This window comes from Micromys minutus (genome assembly GCF_963924665.1).
Source record: "Micromys minutus genome assembly, chromosome: 1".
Classification (NCBI taxonomy): Eukaryota; Metazoa; Chordata; class Mammalia; order Rodentia; family Muridae; genus Micromys; species Micromys minutus.
In genome coordinates, this window is record NC_137969.1 from 221,738,145 (window position 1) to 221,756,126 (window position 17,982).

The following is a 17,982-nucleotide window of genomic DNA, read 5'->3' on the forward strand; positions in this document are numbered from 1 at the left end:
GTATTTCTTGTTTTTAAATTTTGCCATTTTTGCCTATGAAAATGACTATCTTTGAACAATATTTGTGTGAGTGTTGTGCCTGCAAAGGCCAGAAGAAGATGTCAGATTCCCTGGAACTGGAATTACGAAGGACGTGAGCCACCATATAGACGCTGGAAACATGACCTACGTCCTCTGCAAACCCAACCAGTGCTTTCACCTACTGAGCCTTCTCTCTAGCCCAGAACAAGAGCATCTTAAAGGATGGTAATTAGCATGTGAATTGATAATAGAGATATTTCACATTTTGGCTGAATAGCTGAGTGTATAAATCAGACTATCAGTGTAAAGCTGGAGCAGAATACCACAGAATGTGCCAGGTTATAAGGATCAGTCTGGGATCTGGTTCATTGTGGTAAAGTACTTACCAGAATGCACCAGGTTCCACTGGCTTCCATACCCAGAACACCACCCCCACCCCCACCACCAAGGAAAAATCTGAAAATGTATCAGAATTTTAAATTATCATTATAATTTTTTGCCTCTTGGTAGTCAAATTTTAAGTCTTGGCTAGGAGGAATAGTGAAATGTAGAATATTTGTCTAGAGATATGAGACCTAGAGTTACAAAACAAAACAACCCCCAAATAACAACAAAACAAAGGAACAAAATCACATATGAGTCTTGACAGCATGATTCAAGATCGGACTTCATGGCTCAAGATTCAGTCACATGTGTTCCCAGGTGTTGGCAGTACGCCCTGGGTGACAGCTTGTTTGTATTCCTGAGGTCATGGTGCTGACCAGATGTGATCTGCTGTCAGGACCCCTGGCTGTGTACAGGTCCAGGGATGCCCACAGTGATGCTGAGGCAGTCAGCCTCCCAGAGCCAAAGCCAGGAAACAGATGTGGCTGAAGTTCAGGGCTGAAGTGGAATGCTCCTGCATTCTACAGTTAATCCCCCTCCCAGAAATGACTCTTCTGTGAGGCGTGGTGGTATCTGCCGGTAATTCTAGCTCTTGGGTGGGGTGGGGGAGTAAAGGCAAAAGGACCAGGAGTTCAAAGTTTTCCTTACACATGAGTTCAAGAACAAGACTAGCCTGGATTACAGGAGACCTTATGTCTGATGATGATGGTGATGGTGATGATGAAAGATTTCCTTCCCTTTTGGCTGTGAAGTGTGAGTCTGCCCTGGAGTGAGACAGTCAGTACCGAGAAGGCGTCCTTGTTCTTTTCTTTGTATGTATTTAGGTCTCTCTTTCTCTCTCTCTCTCTCTCTCTCTCTCTCTCTCTCTCTCTCTCTCTCTCTCTCTCTCTCTCTCTCTCTCTCCTCTCTCTCTCCTCTCTCTCTCTCCCAATCCGTGCACCCTCTCGAGACCTTTGAACTCAGGCTGTCATGCTCAGTGGTGAGCTCCTTTACCCAGTGAGCCTCTTGTATTTTTAATAGTTTGCCAACACCTGGCTTTCTTTTATTATTGTTGTTGGAGTGTTTTGTTCTTGGCTTTGGTTTTGGCTTTGTGCTTTTGAAAGAGGTTCTTTTGTTGTCCAGAGATACACAGCTCGTAGCCTGACCCGGAGCTTGGTCTTACTCCCTCCACCTCCCAGATGCTGTGATCTCAGGTGTACACCAGTGCCACACTGCATCCTGGTTTCTTACAAAAGTCAGTATTCTCTGTTAGGTCTCAGAGAAATCGGGGATAGATGGATGCAGTGCTGTTAGCATCTCAGAGCCAACTCTAGCCACCAGTCTCTTTCAGTGGCTCCAAATATTTCTCACAGAGGCCTGGCTCCCCTCAGCACTTCTGATCCCTCATCCCCACCCTAAACTCTCCAGGCCCTGAGCTTCGCTTTGCTTAGCTTCCCTTCCACCAGCTTCTCTTTCCTATCTATATATCTCAGCCACTTTGGCTGCGTGCTGTCTTGGTCCTTCTCTTGGTTCTTTCTGCCCTCTCGGTCTTTTGCCTCTTCTTCCTTCCCCTCTCCCTGCCGCTCTCTCATACCCAGTCTGTTCTGCTGGCCATATTCAGTCTGACCTTCCAGATGCCCTTGGCTGTGCTTTCCTTTGTGTCTACAGTCGCCCTCCTCAGCTGTACATAGGGGAGGGAGGCCATGTCCTTGTCCTCTTTACTGCTGATCTAGCCATGCAGTAGTCCTACTAACTGAACCACACCCCCAGGCCTCTTCAAAGTATTCCTGTTCTGCCCCTTAGGAATGTATACTTTTGCAGTCCAGCACCGTGGCTAACCACTGGGCCATCACAGTCCTGAATGTGTACTTTTCTAGTTCATTTCATTTGCCTTGATGTGAAACCTAAAATGCATAAACTGTGCATACACAGACAGACAGTGCTGCACATGACACACACACACACACACACACACACACACAGAATTTAAAATTGTTTTCTCTAAGGCAGAAGTGACCCACTTGTGTGCTCCTGAGTGTAGTAAGCTGTGATAGCAGCACATTTGAGGTTCCCTCTGGAGACTAAGTGTAGGAGTGTGTGGTTCTGAAGCCAGCACTGAAGTCCTAGAAACTTGACCTGTGTCATCTGCTTTTCCTGTATATAAATCTCGAGACACTGGGAGACAACTTCTTAGTGCTGTGTTCTCTACACTCGGTGTCTTCCATGTCACAGCCGACCACAGGACACTTAGGTCCAGGTTTGCAGAAGTGTGCTTGATTTCACTCTGCCTTGTTCTCATGAAGCCCCTAAGGTTTTGCCCCCGCCCCCATTCTGCACTAATATTTAAAGAGTCACCAAAAAGCCAAATAGTCTCATAGGACCCATAGAATGCCCCACAGGATGTGTTGGCTAACTTAGAAGTGTCTAGAATGCTGTAGACAGAAGGGACAACATGTGTAAAGTCCAGAGGCTGCAGAAAGCAGAGCTCAGTGAGGTCATGGGGTGCCGGGGGAAGGAGAGGAAGGCGAGTAGGCTTACCTCAGAAATATAAGCTGTATTACTCCATGGTACACACTTTAACTCCCTTCCAGTTCCAGTCCCTAGGCACATAGACACACACCCAGTTTCCCTGTGAACACCCTTACCCATCCCGTCGGTGTCCTTGCTTCATCCTAGCCCCTGTTTTCTTTTCCCCATCCTGGGCTTTGAGGCTGAGTTCTGAGGAGGGGGGTGGTTGGCTTTTAACTTCCTACACACAGACTGGAAGGAGGAATGTAAGGGCGTGAGTCAACTTGGTAACTATGTGCACACTGGGTGCTCTGAAACCCAGGAGCTTAAGAGGTTCAAGAGGTTAGAAATCCAAGCTCAAGGTGCTATCAGGACTGGTTTCTCCCAGGCCGGTCTCAGGATTTGCAGTTGGCTGCCTGGCTATGTCCTCACATAGCCTTTTGTTTGTGCTCAGACTCCCTTCCTCCCTCTGCTTCTTCAGGGCCTTTGTGCCTGCTGGGCAAGCAGTCCACACTGAGCCACACCTCTGGCACTCCTCCTCTTACTAAAGCACCTGGATCTTTGGGTAGGGCTCTACCCTTGGGATCTCATTTAGTCTTAAATTCTCCCTTAAAGGTCTGATTTCTAAACACAGTCACACTGTGGGTTAAGATTTCAGCATTGGCTGTGAAGGGGGAGGGCACAATTTAGCTCATAGTAGCAATTTTTTTGGGGGGTGCAACTTAGTGCAGTTTCTGATTGACCAAAATAAACTAACTGAACACTTCAACTTAACAATATGTTTATATGCTCATAATTAAATGGATGCGAATGGTAGAAGTAAGAAGTTGGTGTGGGGAAATGTCATTGGAAATAATCTCTCTCCACATTCCGATCTCCTTTTTCCTCCAGCATATGAAGCCGAAGTTTCTTTTCACACAGACCCAGCTGGACAGTTCCCCTCTTTCCCCTCTTTCCCCGGGCTCTAGGGCCCGCTGTCTGTGGGTGAGGCTCAAGGTTAGAGGAAATCTCCTGAGGAGGGGGCTTACCTCAGGCTGGCTCAGGTTCTAAGGACCGGCCTGAGGTAGATGAAAAGGTAATTCCTGTTCATGTTAGCCTGTGGTTCCATCCTGCTCAGGCTGAGGCAGGACACGTGAGCTATTTCAGAAATATGCTTACCATTTCCCCTCCCTCCATGTTTAGCCTGCTCTTCCCACTGTTTTTTTCCCAAATAGTCCTAGCAAGGAAGCCAGCAAGGAAGCACACACGTATAACAACAGTCCTGCTGCTGAGGCTGAGAATTTTGAGTGTGAGGCTAACCTGGGCTACATAGTGAGTCTCTGTCTTCATAAAAAATGATTATCAAGAAACTGCCTAGAAATGTCTGCTAACTGGCTTCACTAACACTTGTAATACTTCTTGGCTCCCAGTCCCTTTATTCACCTCATGTGTTCTCTTACGCTGTCCCCACGGCAGTCAGTCTGTGGCTCCGTGCTCTGGGTTCCTCATTCCTGAGAAGTCTCAGACTGCCATCCACATGGTTTCCTCTCCAAGATTTGGCTGGGTTCATACACTTGTGTATCACAACATCTCTGTCTCTGAGGATGTGGAATCCTTCTTTATTGGAGGTTCACAACCCCCACTGTCTAAAGTACTTCAGTAACTCCCTTTAAATTCTTATTAGTTGCTTATTTTTTTAAAAGATTTATTTATTTATTATATATGAGTATACTGTAGCAGTCTTCAGACACACCAGAAGAGGGCATCAGATCTCATTACAGATGGTTGTGAGCCACCGTGTGGTTGCTGGGGTTTGAACTCAGGACCTCTGGAAGAACAGTCAGTGCTCTTAACCTCTGAGCCATCTCTCCAGCCCCCTGGTTGCTTATTATTGTTGTGTATACATGGCTATGATGCACGTGTAGGCACATGTGGAGGTCAGAGGACGACTGAAATTGGTCCCTCCTTCTGCTGTTACCAGGCTTCAGGGGTGGATCTCAGTTATCTATAGGCTTGTACAGCTAGTGTTTAATAGCCCAGAAAGTGAGAATCCTCTGGCCTTGGACATGCAGTCTTTTGCACCAGCCTCCTGCATGCTGGGCTTATAGGGACACACCATGTTCAGCTTTGTTCCTTTTTAGGAGAAAGTAACATTTAATGATATATAATTCATACATAATTCATTGAGTTCAAATGTGTAATTCATTGGTTTTAGCATATTCACAGAGTGGTATAACTTATCAAGGTTAATTTTTTAGCATTTTATCACCCCTTAGAAGAGTACCCTTACCACCCTCAGCACCTTCATCTTCCTGAACTCTAGGCAACCAATTAATCTACTTTCTGTCTCTAAGGGTTTCTCCTTTGTGGATATTTCATATAAATGGATCATATAATATGTGATATTTTGTAAGTGGGTTCTTTTGCTCAGGGTCATCCTTATTGTACTTCAGGTTCCTGTTTGCCCTTAGGGTTTTTTTTTTTTTTTTAAACATGTGATGTATTTATTTATTTTATATGAGTACATTGAAGCTGCCTTCAGACGCACTAGACCCCATCACAGATGGTTGTGAGCCACCATGTGGTTGCTGGGATTTGAACTCAGGACCTCAGGAAGAACAGTCGGTGCTCTTAACCACTGAGCCATCTCTCCAGCCCCTCGCCCTTAGGTTTTATTTGTTTTGTTTTGGAGACAAACTCTCAGGATAGGCTGGGACTCACTTTGAAGAATGGGCTGGACTAATAGCAATCTGCTTTAGTAGTTTTTTTAATAGTCTCTCTGCTTTATGAGTCCTGGGTTTAGGGCATGGGCTCCTATGCCCTGCTTTGCTTCAGGGTATTTATTTATTTATTTATTTTGGTCTTTTGTTTTGAGATAGGGCCATACTTTATAGCCCTGGGTGTCCTGGAACTCGCTATGTAGACCAGGCTGGGCTCAAAGGTGTGCCCCACCATGCCCAGCCTTCTTTCAGACTTTAAAAGTCCTTAATGGACTTCCAAGTTCTGTCCCTCTTCAGTCTGATTTCTCTCTGCCTACTTCTCCCATGTGCTTTGGCTCCAGCATCTTAACTAGAAACTGAAATGTGCTATAATGTCCTCTTGGGTTTTTGCCTGGCTATTTCGTCACCCTGCTTTTGTCTGAGTACTATCCTCTTAGGGAGGATATTTCTGACTTCCCCTGCCTTCCTGTGAGCTCAGAGCACTTACCAGGTCAGAGAGCATCAAGTGAACAGGGCTCTAATTTGCCTTTACTTACCCAGGTCCCCCAGCAGATCACAGCTTTAGGGAACAGTCATCCTGGACCTCTGTGCCGGATGCTCCTACACAGGGGTCCTGGCCATTAGATCCTCTGAGAGAAAAACGGAGTCTGGTCATTTTTCCTTCTTCTGGTGCTTGAGACTGAGTCCTGTGTAGCTCAGGCTGGCCTTGAGCTTGTTATATTGCTGAGGATGACCTTGAACTCCTGATCTTTTTGCCTCCAGTGCTAAACTTAAAGTCCTGTGACACCACACCAAGCAACTGTTTTCTGTCTGTGTAGTTTGCTCTGAGCTCTGTCCTGAGTGTTCACAAAGGTCATTGGCCTCTCTGTTGATGGTCGTCATTTTTCTCAGTCTTTGGCATCATCTGCCGTTGCTAAATACTTTTTTAGGATTCTCTCTTCCCCCATTGCCTGTGGCAAGACTTAGCCTTGTTCCTGCTTGTTCCTGTCTCCCTTTAAGGATGGGTTCTTCCTGTGGTTCTGACCTCCCATCTCTATGTGGGATCTGGTTTCCTGTCTGTATCTCACATCGTCTAAGACCATTTTCTGTTGCCTGAACTGGGGAATTTTTATGGTATGTATTGATTTAAATCATATTTCGGTTAACGATTCTGAAGAGCACGGTAGCGTGGCTGGCTCCTGTGAGGATCTTTTCTGTTTCAGTGCAGGGTGCACGGGGAAGAGGCAGCATGAGGAATTCCATTGCTTTGTAACTCTTGAGAACCACCTACTCATTTGAGAAAGGCATTACAACCCCCTCAGTGACTTCATGAGCAGTCCTTCCTGCTCAGAGACCCCGCTTGTCTTAACACCCTTGTGATTTTCTTTTCCTGAGGAGGCAGTCATTTTGTTATGTAGGCTGCCCTTGAGCTTGTGGTCCTCCTGCCTTCTGAGTGCTAGGATTACAACTACCACCATTGCTTTTCTTTTGAGACAGCATTTCTGTTCCTGCTTAGGAAGGTTCTTCTGAGGTAGAGACAGCACTAGAGATGTGTTGTGAGCAGAGCAGTGGGAGTTGTGGAAACAATTGTTTATTGAGCACCTAGAAGAGAGTGCTTCTCTTCCCCACTATTCCTGTAGTCAGCAGGCTCAGTGAACGTCTTGACATTCTTTCCGCTTTTCTCTCTTCCATAACCACACAGGCCATCTTTCAACACTAAGCAAGAAGTCCCGCCTCTCTCTTCGCCCTTGCAGGTGGCCACAGGCAGCACATTCCATTTTAAGACCAGTATTGCTGACCCCAGTGCCATGGGTGTGCCTGGCCTGTAGAATACAAAAGGCATCCTCTGGCCAGGGCTGTGGGTCAGCATGTGGGAGGTGGAATTTTGGGGCCAGAGTAACAGATGGACAACTAGGGGGTGGGCAGGGGACAAAGTGCAGATCTCAGACAAATGGTTTGAGAAGAAATGGCTGAAGTCGGGAGCGGGTCCCAGGTCTGCCCGTTAGATTGCTTGCAGTCCCTAGGTCCTGGAGAAGCTCTCTGAGTAGACTATCAGTACCAAGCATCGTGTGCCAGTGCAGGGCAGTCATCTTGGTCATAAGGTATTTCCTCTCAGAACGTTTGCCAGAGCAGTGTGCAGGCAGCCAGAGAACTCAGCTGAGTGCCTCTTTTCCCTGGTGTAGTTGCTTCTTGTGCATACTGAGGTTACCAGGTATTCACTTAGTGACTGTGCGCAACATCCTGACAGGTGTGCGTAAGAATGTGTGTGTGTGTGAGAGAGAGAGAGAGAGAGAGAGAGAGAGAGAGTGAGAGAGAGAGAGAGAAAGAGAGAGAGAGAGCTTTTAGAAGGGCTTACAGGTTCTTTGTCTTTCCAGGCTCATTTTGCAGAGGGAGAAGCACTTCCATTATCTGAAAAAAGGCCTTCGACAACTGACAGATGCCTATGAGGTAAACCGTTGCCTGGGAACTTCCTGTCAAGCACTGGGCGGTGCTCCTGTTTGAACACAAAGGCTGTTGGTTTCACCTCTTGTAGATGCACCTACTGTGCCACATGGCTGTGGCAGGAACCAGCCCGCTGTTTCAGAGCTGACACTCTTCTTATGAAAGCGGCTAAATAAGATTCTCCAGCTAAGAGGTGGTAGCACATGCCTTAGTCCTAGCACTCAAGAGGAGAAGACAGGAGGGTGAATCTGTGATGTTGGGGCCAGCCTGGTCTACGGAGTGAGCCAACTTTGTCAGCAGCTAGACCACTAGAGTTAGTGGAACATTTTAGATGGGCTAGGGCTTTCCTTCATCATTTGATCACAGCAGCTTGCTCCAGACTTCCTGTACACGTAGATTGTCTGATCCCGGAGGGTACTAAACACAGCGTAAATCTCAAAGCATGATTCTTAGAGCCATGAGATTCCTGGAAGAACCTAAGAGCCGAGGTGGGGATAGGAAAGACTGTGACCCGCAGGGCTCCCATCTCTCTACCTCCCTTACCAAGGACAGCTCTGCCTTCAATTGGCTTTGATTTCAGGGTTCTGTATTTGATTTTTGGGGGGGGGGTTTCCAAGTCTGTCATAGGTAACCTGAGTAACACAGCCTACACCCCAACTCTGGCATTTACTTTTTTTATAACCAGGAGAAATTTAGTCTCCCTAGACCTCGTTTATATACTCTAAACATATAGAACCTGAAACTGCTACCACCTGCCCTGCTGAGCTTGGGATGCTTGGCTTGAATTAGGATCAAGGTCTGTGCACACATCACCTTCAGAAGCCTTTGTCCAGTCTCCAACACACTTCTCCTCCTCCAGGTTCTCAGAGCACTTAACAGGTGTATGTACACATGTTAACCTTGTTCCAGAAGGTCACTGGGTAACTTACACGTATATGTCTACTGCCTTTTTGTCTAAGATAGCCACTCCAGTCGGTATTATACATGCTGAGCACCCCAAGACTCAGAATCAACTTCTGGCATTGCCATGTCCCCAATGTCTAATGTTTGGCATAAGCAGATACTAAATATTTGCTAATTCAGGAAATGCCCTCGTGAGAGGATGTGTTGTCTGCACGGAAACCAGCCGAGTTCCCTGTGTTTAAGTTCTCTGCTCGGCCTGGCTTAGACTCCTGCAGAAGGAATGCAGGGGTCTTAAGAAGGGTTTAAGACTTGTTCCCTGCTGTTGTTTTATCACAGATGAAAGCACCCTTCTTTACCGATTGTTGTCCAAAGCTAGGGTGCCTGCCTCTGCCTCTCCTTGCTAGGCTTCAGGACCTAAGACAGATGTAGCCTTGTCACAGGATCTTGGAACAATTGAATAAAGGCAATGTTTTCTCCTGGTCCCTCTCAGTGTCTGGATGCCAGCCGTCCCTGGCTCTGCTACTGGATCCTGCACAGCTTGGAACTCCTCGACGAACCCATCCCCCAGATAGTGGCTACAGAGTGAGTTCTGGCTTTGGGGAACCTGGGGTGTCCTCTGGAATTACATCTTGGATTTGAAATTCTTTTTGTTCCTGTTTTATTTGATGTAAATGGTGAGAAAAACTAGTTACAAAGAAACCCTTGCCCTTTCCCTGACCTCCAGCAACTTCCTGCAACTCCTCCACTCAGAAACCCTGATGTAAGCTGGTGGGTAGAAGAACTCTTTGAACCTCCTTCCAGAGGAGGTCTGGTCTCTCTCTTCCTCCCTCTCCCTCTCCCTCCCTCCCCTCCCCCTCCTTCACCACCTCCCTCTCCCTTTTTCATCTCCCCTCCCCCCTCCCCTCCCTCCCCCCCCCCCCCGTGCCTTCCCTCTCTCCTCTCCCTCTCCTCTCTCTCTCTCTGTGAGTGTATGCCCCCCCCCTCTCTCTCCCTTCTTCTGGCCCTCTCCCCCTCCCCCTTCTCTCCTCCCTCTCCCCCCCCCCCCCGTGCCTTCCCCCTCTCCTCTCCATCTCCCTCTCCTTTTCTCTCTCTCTCTCTGTGAGTGTATGTGTCTCCCCCCCCCTCTCGCCCTTCTTCTGGCCCTCTCCCCCTCCCCCTCCTCTGTATTTTTACCACAAGGTCTGTACAGGTGGTGGTGGTGGTACAGGCCTTTAATCCCAGCTCTTTCAAGGTGGCTCTTTGTGAGCTTGAAGCCAGCTTGGTCTACATAAAGCCAGGGCTACATGGAGAAACATGTCTCAACAAAACAAACAAATCACAACCCAAACAAACAAAAAACCAGTTTACTCAGACAAGGTCTCTGTGTAGCCCTAGCTGCTTTCAACTCACTATAGATCCAGCTGGCCTCAAACTCACAGTGACCAACCTGCCTCCTGCCTCCCATTTACTCTGGCTTTGATCCTTGAGATCAAGTCCTCACCATCACCTCTGACAGTTGTGGTGAAACGTCATGGAAAGCATGTACTACTCTATGAAGCAGAATACTCTTACCTTCCTTAAATGCCTCTGTGGAGGTGTAAGGGCTGGGGACAGGCCAGCTCTCCACAGAGCTAGGTGGGTAACTGCTGTGGGTACCAATTCCATGTGAGACTCACAGTCTCATCGACCTTGGATTGATGACGAAACATGTAAGCAACTTAGCTGTGTCCTACACTGCTGATGCAGATGGCACTTGTAAGGTGGGGTGGCACCTCATGCTCAACACGAGTTGTATCTTTTTTTTTTTCTTAGTACAGAGTAGAGTTTATTCAGGGCATGGGGAGGGAAGTTAAGAGGGTAGTAGAGGCAGAGAGAGGAGTAGAGAAGCAGAGGCCGGCCATGAGCACGTGGTGGGGGGGATTGGGAGAGAGGGGCGGGGGGGGGGAGCAAAGAGCAGGAACAGAGGCCAAGAGAAAGAGCAAGGGTTGTATCTTAAGAAAAACAAAGAAACACCAGAACTGACCATGCCGCCAACCTTGGAGATACCAGACATAAGAAAGGATGGCCAGGATTTGAGCTTAAGGGGTTTATGGAGAGCATATCTTCTTGGCTTTGTGCCTCCACTTCCTGTACTCCGGAGGTGGAGGGGACTTTGGGATGCAAGTGTCCCAAGCCAGGTTTGGTTTTCCACAGAAGAAGGTGGCAGCTGTGCCAAGATGCGTGGAGGCTCACTGGAGCCCTTCCTAGTCCCAGAGCCCCTGCTTTGCTCACACGGTCAGGTCAAGAACAGAACTTGCATTGTCTCGTTCATTCTCTCTTAACAATAACCTCTCATTCTTGCCTTCCTGGGAAGGGTGTCTTGTGATGAATGTGGATGGAGAAGATAATAAAGAATTAAACTGTTAACCCTTAGAATGCATATTTCTGTGGCAGAGGGAAAATATGCATTGTTTTTATAATCCAGACATTGCAACAAGCCTGCTTGCTTCCAGCTCTGGATGTGGACTTGGACACAGTTTCTGCAGTGACAGGAATTTAATTGTCAAATAAAGGCCCGGGTGTTTTTGAAATACCAGTTGGTGACTAAGGGTTGTGTGAGAAGCCCCCCACCCAATGCCTACACTGTCAGGGTGTATGCTAGACTAGGAAGGATGCGTATGAGAGAATGGGTGGGAACTAGGAGTTTGTGGGAGACGGGGAGGCCTGAGAGAGAAGGACACAGACCGTGTGGGGTGCAGAGACAAGATGGAGGCTCCTCAGTGGAAACTCATCACCAGCAGCTTCTTTTGTTTCCCTAGGTTGCACAGAAGGTCCTTTTTCAGGGCCACTTATCTGAGGAAGTCAGTGTCATCTGCTTTTGTGGCAGTATCAGATAGGAAGAGGGGTCTTGAGATGGTTCCACTAGCACCTGCCTTGAACTCCAACAGCCTGAGGCTGACCTGGGACACGTGGGGGAAGGAGAGCTTTAGATGGGAGGAGGAGCCTCTTTAAAGGGCTTATCATGGTGAACAGCATCAGTACAAAGGGATGCTTTAAATTTTACTTAAAATAGCTGGCCATGGTGATACACGCCTTTAATCAGCTAGGTGGATCTCTGAGTTTGAGGCCAGCCTGGTCTACATAGGGAGTTTAAGCTAGCCAAAGCTACATAGTGAGACCTTATTGTCCCTTCACCCCAAAAGTGGCTATTTTGAAAATAGTCAATTTGGGCTGGAGAGATGGCTCAGTGGTTAAGAGCACTGACTGCTCTTCCAGGGGTCCTGAGTTCAAATCCCAGCAACCACATGGTGGCTCACAACCATCTATAATGGGATCTGATGCCCTCTTCTGGTGTGTCTGAAGACAGTGACAGTGTACACATGTAAATAAAATAAATAAGTCTCTAAAAAAAAAAAAGAAAGTCAAAAGCCAAACTTTAAAAAAATAAAATAGTCAATCTGTCTCAATTTCAAGAACCATTTTAATAATCAATGGCTAAGAAAGTGTTTAATTCATGGTTCTTCTGAGCATTGATTTAATAAACCTTGTCTTTATTTTTTAATTTATTACCAGTTTCAGAGACAGATCTCACTTTGTAGACAAAAACTCACTCTGTAGCCCAGGTTGGCCTCAAACTCATGGAATCCTCCTGCTTCACTTTCTGGGTGCTGGGATTTCAGGCATAAGCCACCTTACCTGACTTGCTCTCATGAGCTTTAAGCCCTTTCTGGTTCTCAGTATGAGAGTGAATCCAGGGCCTTATTCATGCTGTTGTAAGTGTCCTACTATTAGGCTGTATCCCACAGCTTGATTTAATGAAGGGATGTGTGTGTGTGTGTGTGTGTGTGTGTGTGTGTGAGAGAGAGAGAGAGAGAGAGCGCTTCCAGACAGAGAGAGATGTATACCCATGCTCAGGTCTCACGCCTCTCACAGCAAGTGCTCTTACCCCCCCCCCAGACATCTTAAAGTATTTTATTTTGTTACCTTTATTATATGTGTGTTGTATGATGTGTGTATGAGTGTGTAGATGACTGGTGTAGGCATGCATGTACCACATTGCACGTGTGGAAGCCAGAAGACAGCTTTCTGTAGTTGTTCAGGCGTTCAGACAGGGTCTTTTTCTTGCTTCTGAGGCCCAGCATACTCCAGGCTGGTTGGCCCAGGAGCTCCCAGTGACTCCGCCCACCTCCTGGCTCCATGTAGGGGTGTCGGGACTATGGATTTAAATCCTTTTATCCAGCTTTTTTTCCCCACTGTCAGTCTGATGACAAGTGCTTTTACACTTTGAACGTTCTCGATGGCCTCAAGTTAATGAACTTTTAAATGACTTAAGGCTTTCCTCTAGTGATGCTTCATGTGTTTTGCCCTAAGCAGCTATTAATTGATGGTACGGATAATGCTTATTAGGATGAGAGCCTGGTAGCACTGGCTGGGAAGGAAATCTTAATTGGTTTTTATAAAAATGTAAGGATTGGTTTTTAGACTATCTGAACTAGAATAATGCCTTTTCATTTATCTATTTTATTGTTAGGCTTATCCTTTTGTTCACTATTGTACTCAAATATTGATTCCCCACATTTGTTTGTTTGTTTGTTTGTTGTCCTGGCTGTCCTGGAGCTCACTCTGTAGAGCAAGCTGGCCTCGAACGCATAGAGATAGATAGATCTACCTCCTCTGTCCCCCCAAGTGCTGAGATCAAAGACATGGGCTTGAGATATGCATTTTAAAAATTATTTTTAGAAAAACAAAAGTCAGGGATGGAGAGATAGCGTAGCCATTAAAGGCTAAGGGTCACACCCGGCAGCCACAGTCCATACGCTATCAGAACTTGGCAGTTGAAGACATAGATCCTTGTGGAGTTTTTTTAACTTAAATTTTTTATTTTTTGAAATAATTCTTAACTTTTAAAAATTAGAATATAATTACATGGCAATAGGGTGGGGTGGGGACAAAGGATATAATTACATTATTCCCCTTCCCTTTTCTCCCGCACCCCTCCATGCCTCTCCTCTCACCCTCTTTGTCCCACCCTCTCAGATTTGCAGCCCCCTTTCATTTATCTTACACAAGTAGAGGGACCGCTTTGAAATGTGGTCTGATTTCCCTCCTACAAATACCCAGGAGACCTTGCAGGTGGGGCTCCAGCTCTGGGGTTTGGCTTTTCCTGCCCAAATCCCTGTGCCAGCCTATACATGCACAAAGGTTTGCCTCCTTTACCTATTTTGTTCTCTCTCCAGCTTGTTTGTTCAGGAAATAGCATAAGTTGGGTTCCCTCTAGTGGACAGAATCACTTTTGTTGACTTTCTGCAATGGCTGAGAGGCCAGCAAGGCCTCTTCCTTTATTATTGCAGGCATCTCAAGGATAATGAAGTCAGAGGTGGGACTCTCCTAAGCGACTATACGTCAAATTGTATGTCTGCTAACATAAAACGAATGAATGAGTGCGTACTTTGGAGCCGACACTTGCTTGGCTTAGCATGAAGAAACTACTTTAATGTGAGCCCCATGCTCCGCTACTAATACCTGCTTTAATGAACTGCACAGAGGAAAGTGAGAACCACAGGGAGCCTGTTGTACGGCCAAACTGGGGCTTTTAATCCAGGATGCAGCTCTATGATGGAGTGCCTGCCTAGCATGCCGAAAGCCCCAGGTTCAGTCCCCAGTGTTGCATAAACTGGATGTTGTGGTGCACAGTGGTAATGCCAGTCCTGAGGAGATGGATCCAGAAGGATCAGAAATTTAATGTTATCCTTGGCTACATAGTCTGAGGCCAACCTGGGCTACAAGAGACACTATTTTGTAAGAATGACCTGAACTTCTGATCTGTCTCCCCTTGCCTTTGGGATGTGAGGATGACAGGCACGTGTCACTCCGTCATTTTTATACGACGCTGGGGAACTTTATATGCTAAGCAAACACTCCACCAAGTAAGCTGCATCCCCAGCCTCTCCTTTAAGTTTTAAGTTAAGCATAGGTGATATGATCCTGACCTTTCAGTGATTGATGACATTCCCAATATCCTGGCTACTTTTCTGGGCCAGGTTCTACTGGCATCTAATGGGCACAGGCCAAGGAAGCTACTAATTACCTTTGTAGAGGTAAGTCTCAAAACAGAAAACTGACCATGACAGTCGTGCCAATGTGGAGAAACCCTGTTATACATAACACACTTTAAACTTGACTGTGCTTTCCAAACAGCTGCTGTCTGGATGTGTGTAGCAATGACTGTGGGTAGCTCTAGTCTCTGTTCAACTTGGGTTCCACCTAACTGAGGCAGTGCCCCCATGTTACCTTGACATATAGCTGTCTTATAGAATAAGCTCTGGAGGAGACATTACTGGGAGAAGCCAGCGATCCACCCAGAAGCTCCTCTTCCCAAGCCATTCTGTTCAGGGGTGACTGTATTCCCTCCCAAACTGCAGCCTTCCTTGGAACTTGTGCTAGGCCTGAAGTCTCTGTGGTAACCTGTTCCGATGCTGAAGTCTTGTTTTTGCTTTATTGGTTGTGGTGGTGCTGGTGGTGATGGTTGTTGTTAGTGTGCTGGAAATTGTACCCAGGCCTTTGGGCTTGCTGGGCAGACATTTACCACCAGGCCACACATCCCAAGACCAGGAAAAAAATTTTTAAAGATTTATTTATTTTTATGTGTGTTGGCGTTCTGCTTGCATGTCTGTGAGGGTGCCAAATTTTCTGCAGCTGGAGTTATAGACAGTTGTGAGCCACCGTGTGGGTGCTGGGAATTGAACCCGGGTCCTCTAGAAGAAAACAATCCATATTCTTAACTGCTCAGCCATCTCTCCAGCCCCAGGCATGTTTTTAAAGTCTAATCTAAGCTGTTCTTACTACAGACAAGCCTCACTTTTTGTTATTTACTAGAGTTTGAACTAAGAAGCAAGTAGCTAGGCATCCTCCTCGCCGTGCTTGTCCATAATTTTAATAGTTTGTTTCATTTCCAGCTCTAGTATTTGTTTTTTAAAAAAACATTTTAAAGCTATTTTTAGTAATAGTATATTCAGAAGTTTCTCTTAGTTGGAAAAGTGAGGGTAGGTCCAGGTGCAGTTCTTAGCTGTGTTGACCCCTTTAACAGGAATGCTTGTTGATTTGTCCCTATCTCTTCATTGTCCTCACTGGTGACAGTTTCGTTCTGAGTCCAGATGAGTCTAAACGTTACGAGAAGTCCAAGGAGACTGATTTGAGACCAATAGGGTCAGTGCGATGGGTCAGCGAGTGAAGGCATTTAGCACAGAAGCCTGACGACCTGAGTCTGACCCCTGGGACCCCTGTGAAGTTGAGAGGACAAAACCAAGTGCACAGAGATGTCCTCTGCCTTCCACATGTCTGGTGGACATCACACACACACACACACACACACACAAACTATAATAAATGACTGGTGGACATCGTACACTCAATTAAACTTAAATGAAATTAAATTTAAAAACTAAGGCCAAAATACTCTTCTCTTGAACTTGAGTCTCTTAGAAGTTTTACATTCTCTGTAGTGGTTGAATGTCAGAGAAGCAGTATTCAATAGAATGTCCCACAATGACAGGGGAATTCTGTGGCTTATGTGTGACCCAGTATCGTCACCACTAACTAAGCATAGTTACTGAGCACTGGAAAGGTGGCTTGTTAGACTGAGGAGCTAAATTTTTTATTTTAATTAATTTGAGTTAAGGTTTAAGTTGCCTGCCTGTTGGTCAGGACAGGTGTTTTTCATTGATCTCCACAAGGTGGTTCTTAGACCGTTATCCCGGAACTTGTTAGATGTACAGTCAGCTGAATGTGGTGGCTCATGGTAATTTTAGTACTTAGGAGACTGAAGCAGGAGGTTCGCTGCAAGCTCAAGGCTAATTTGGCCTATGCAGTGAGTTGCAGGCCAGCCTGAGCTATAGACCCTTTAAACACAACAAAACTAAACTGAACATGTTAGTGCATACCATTGATCCCAGCACTTAGAAGGCAGAGGCAGGCTGATCTCTGAGTTCAAGGCCAGCCTGGTCTACACAGTGAGATGGAGGCCATCTGGAGTTACATGGTAAGACCTGTCTTAAAACAAAACACAACAAAAAACCAGCGACAGCAGCCAAGCAAAACAAAAGCAAAGATCCACAGGTGACTGTGTACATTTAAGGGTAAGAAGGAATGTTATTTGGGTGAGCACTGGAGTCATGTGGATAGTTAAAAACCTGCCACCTGCATCTGCCCTCAATAATTCACATTTAAATGGTACTAGATATAGGTTAGTTGTTGGTTTTTTGTTTTTGTTTTTGTTTTTTTTTAAATACCCTCTGAAATAATTTTAGTGGTGTAGCAAAGACGGATGGTGCTTAGCATTTGTGCGAGTCACCTGGGCCATGGGTAATGGTACAGACCCTTTGGCTTCAGGAAGCCCGGGTTTTATTACTCCGTTAATTCCAGTACGTACAGTTTGGGTTTGAAAATTCTTCATCTACAGGAGGGTTTTCTACTTTTCTGGTCATTGATATGTATAGAAAATATTATTGGGGCTTCTACCCGACCTTTGACCATTCAGTTCCTGGAATAAAGACCTTTATAGCACTAAGGCTGGGCAGGTATCTGTCCTCTATGTTATTAAAATCCATTTCCTATCAATAACCCGGAGTTACTTATTATGTTTCTTCTGGGCAGTTCTTAACTCTAGTTGGCAGCCCTTGTGGCCATGCTTTCTAGATTCCTAACCCATGGTGTCTTCCTCCTCTCCCCCCACCTCTTCTCTTTCACCTACACAAGCCCAGGAACACCAAGCCCCGCCCATCTCAATTCTGCCCAGCTCTAGGCTGGGCATCTTTATTCACCAGTCAGAAGTAACTTGAGGGGAAGGTCACTTGGGTCTATGGGCAGACGCTCTTGTCCTGGGGGCAACCAGGTCTTGGGGGCCAGGCCATACTTAGCATTCCATACAATAGATAGCAACAGATCAAACTTCAACAGATGTGTTTGCTGGGATGCAGAGCTTGGCCCCCGTTATGTAACCTTAATCTGCATCTGTGTCATATTGGAGAATGAATGCTTTTGTGAATACTTGCTTTTCATAGTGTCATTTTTGGTGTTTACTCAAAGCTTTCTGGTTGCTATTGTTTTTTAT

At 46.2% G+C, this 17,982-nt stretch overlaps 1 protein-coding gene across 1 annotated transcript in view; it reads left to right on the forward strand.

Moving 5' to 3' along the window:
• Positions 1-17,982, forward strand: part of FNTB (farnesyltransferase, CAAX box, subunit beta) — an 81,248-nt gene that overhangs the window by 22,459 nt on the left and 40,807 nt on the right. Inside the window, exons 3-4 of the mRNA XM_080935607.1 lie at positions 7,946-8,018; positions 9,406-9,497. Of these exons, the coding sequence (XP_080791733.1) occupies positions 7,946-8,018; positions 9,406-9,497 (165 nt within the window). The remainder of the gene's footprint in view (positions 1-7,945; positions 8,019-9,405; positions 9,498-17,982) is intronic.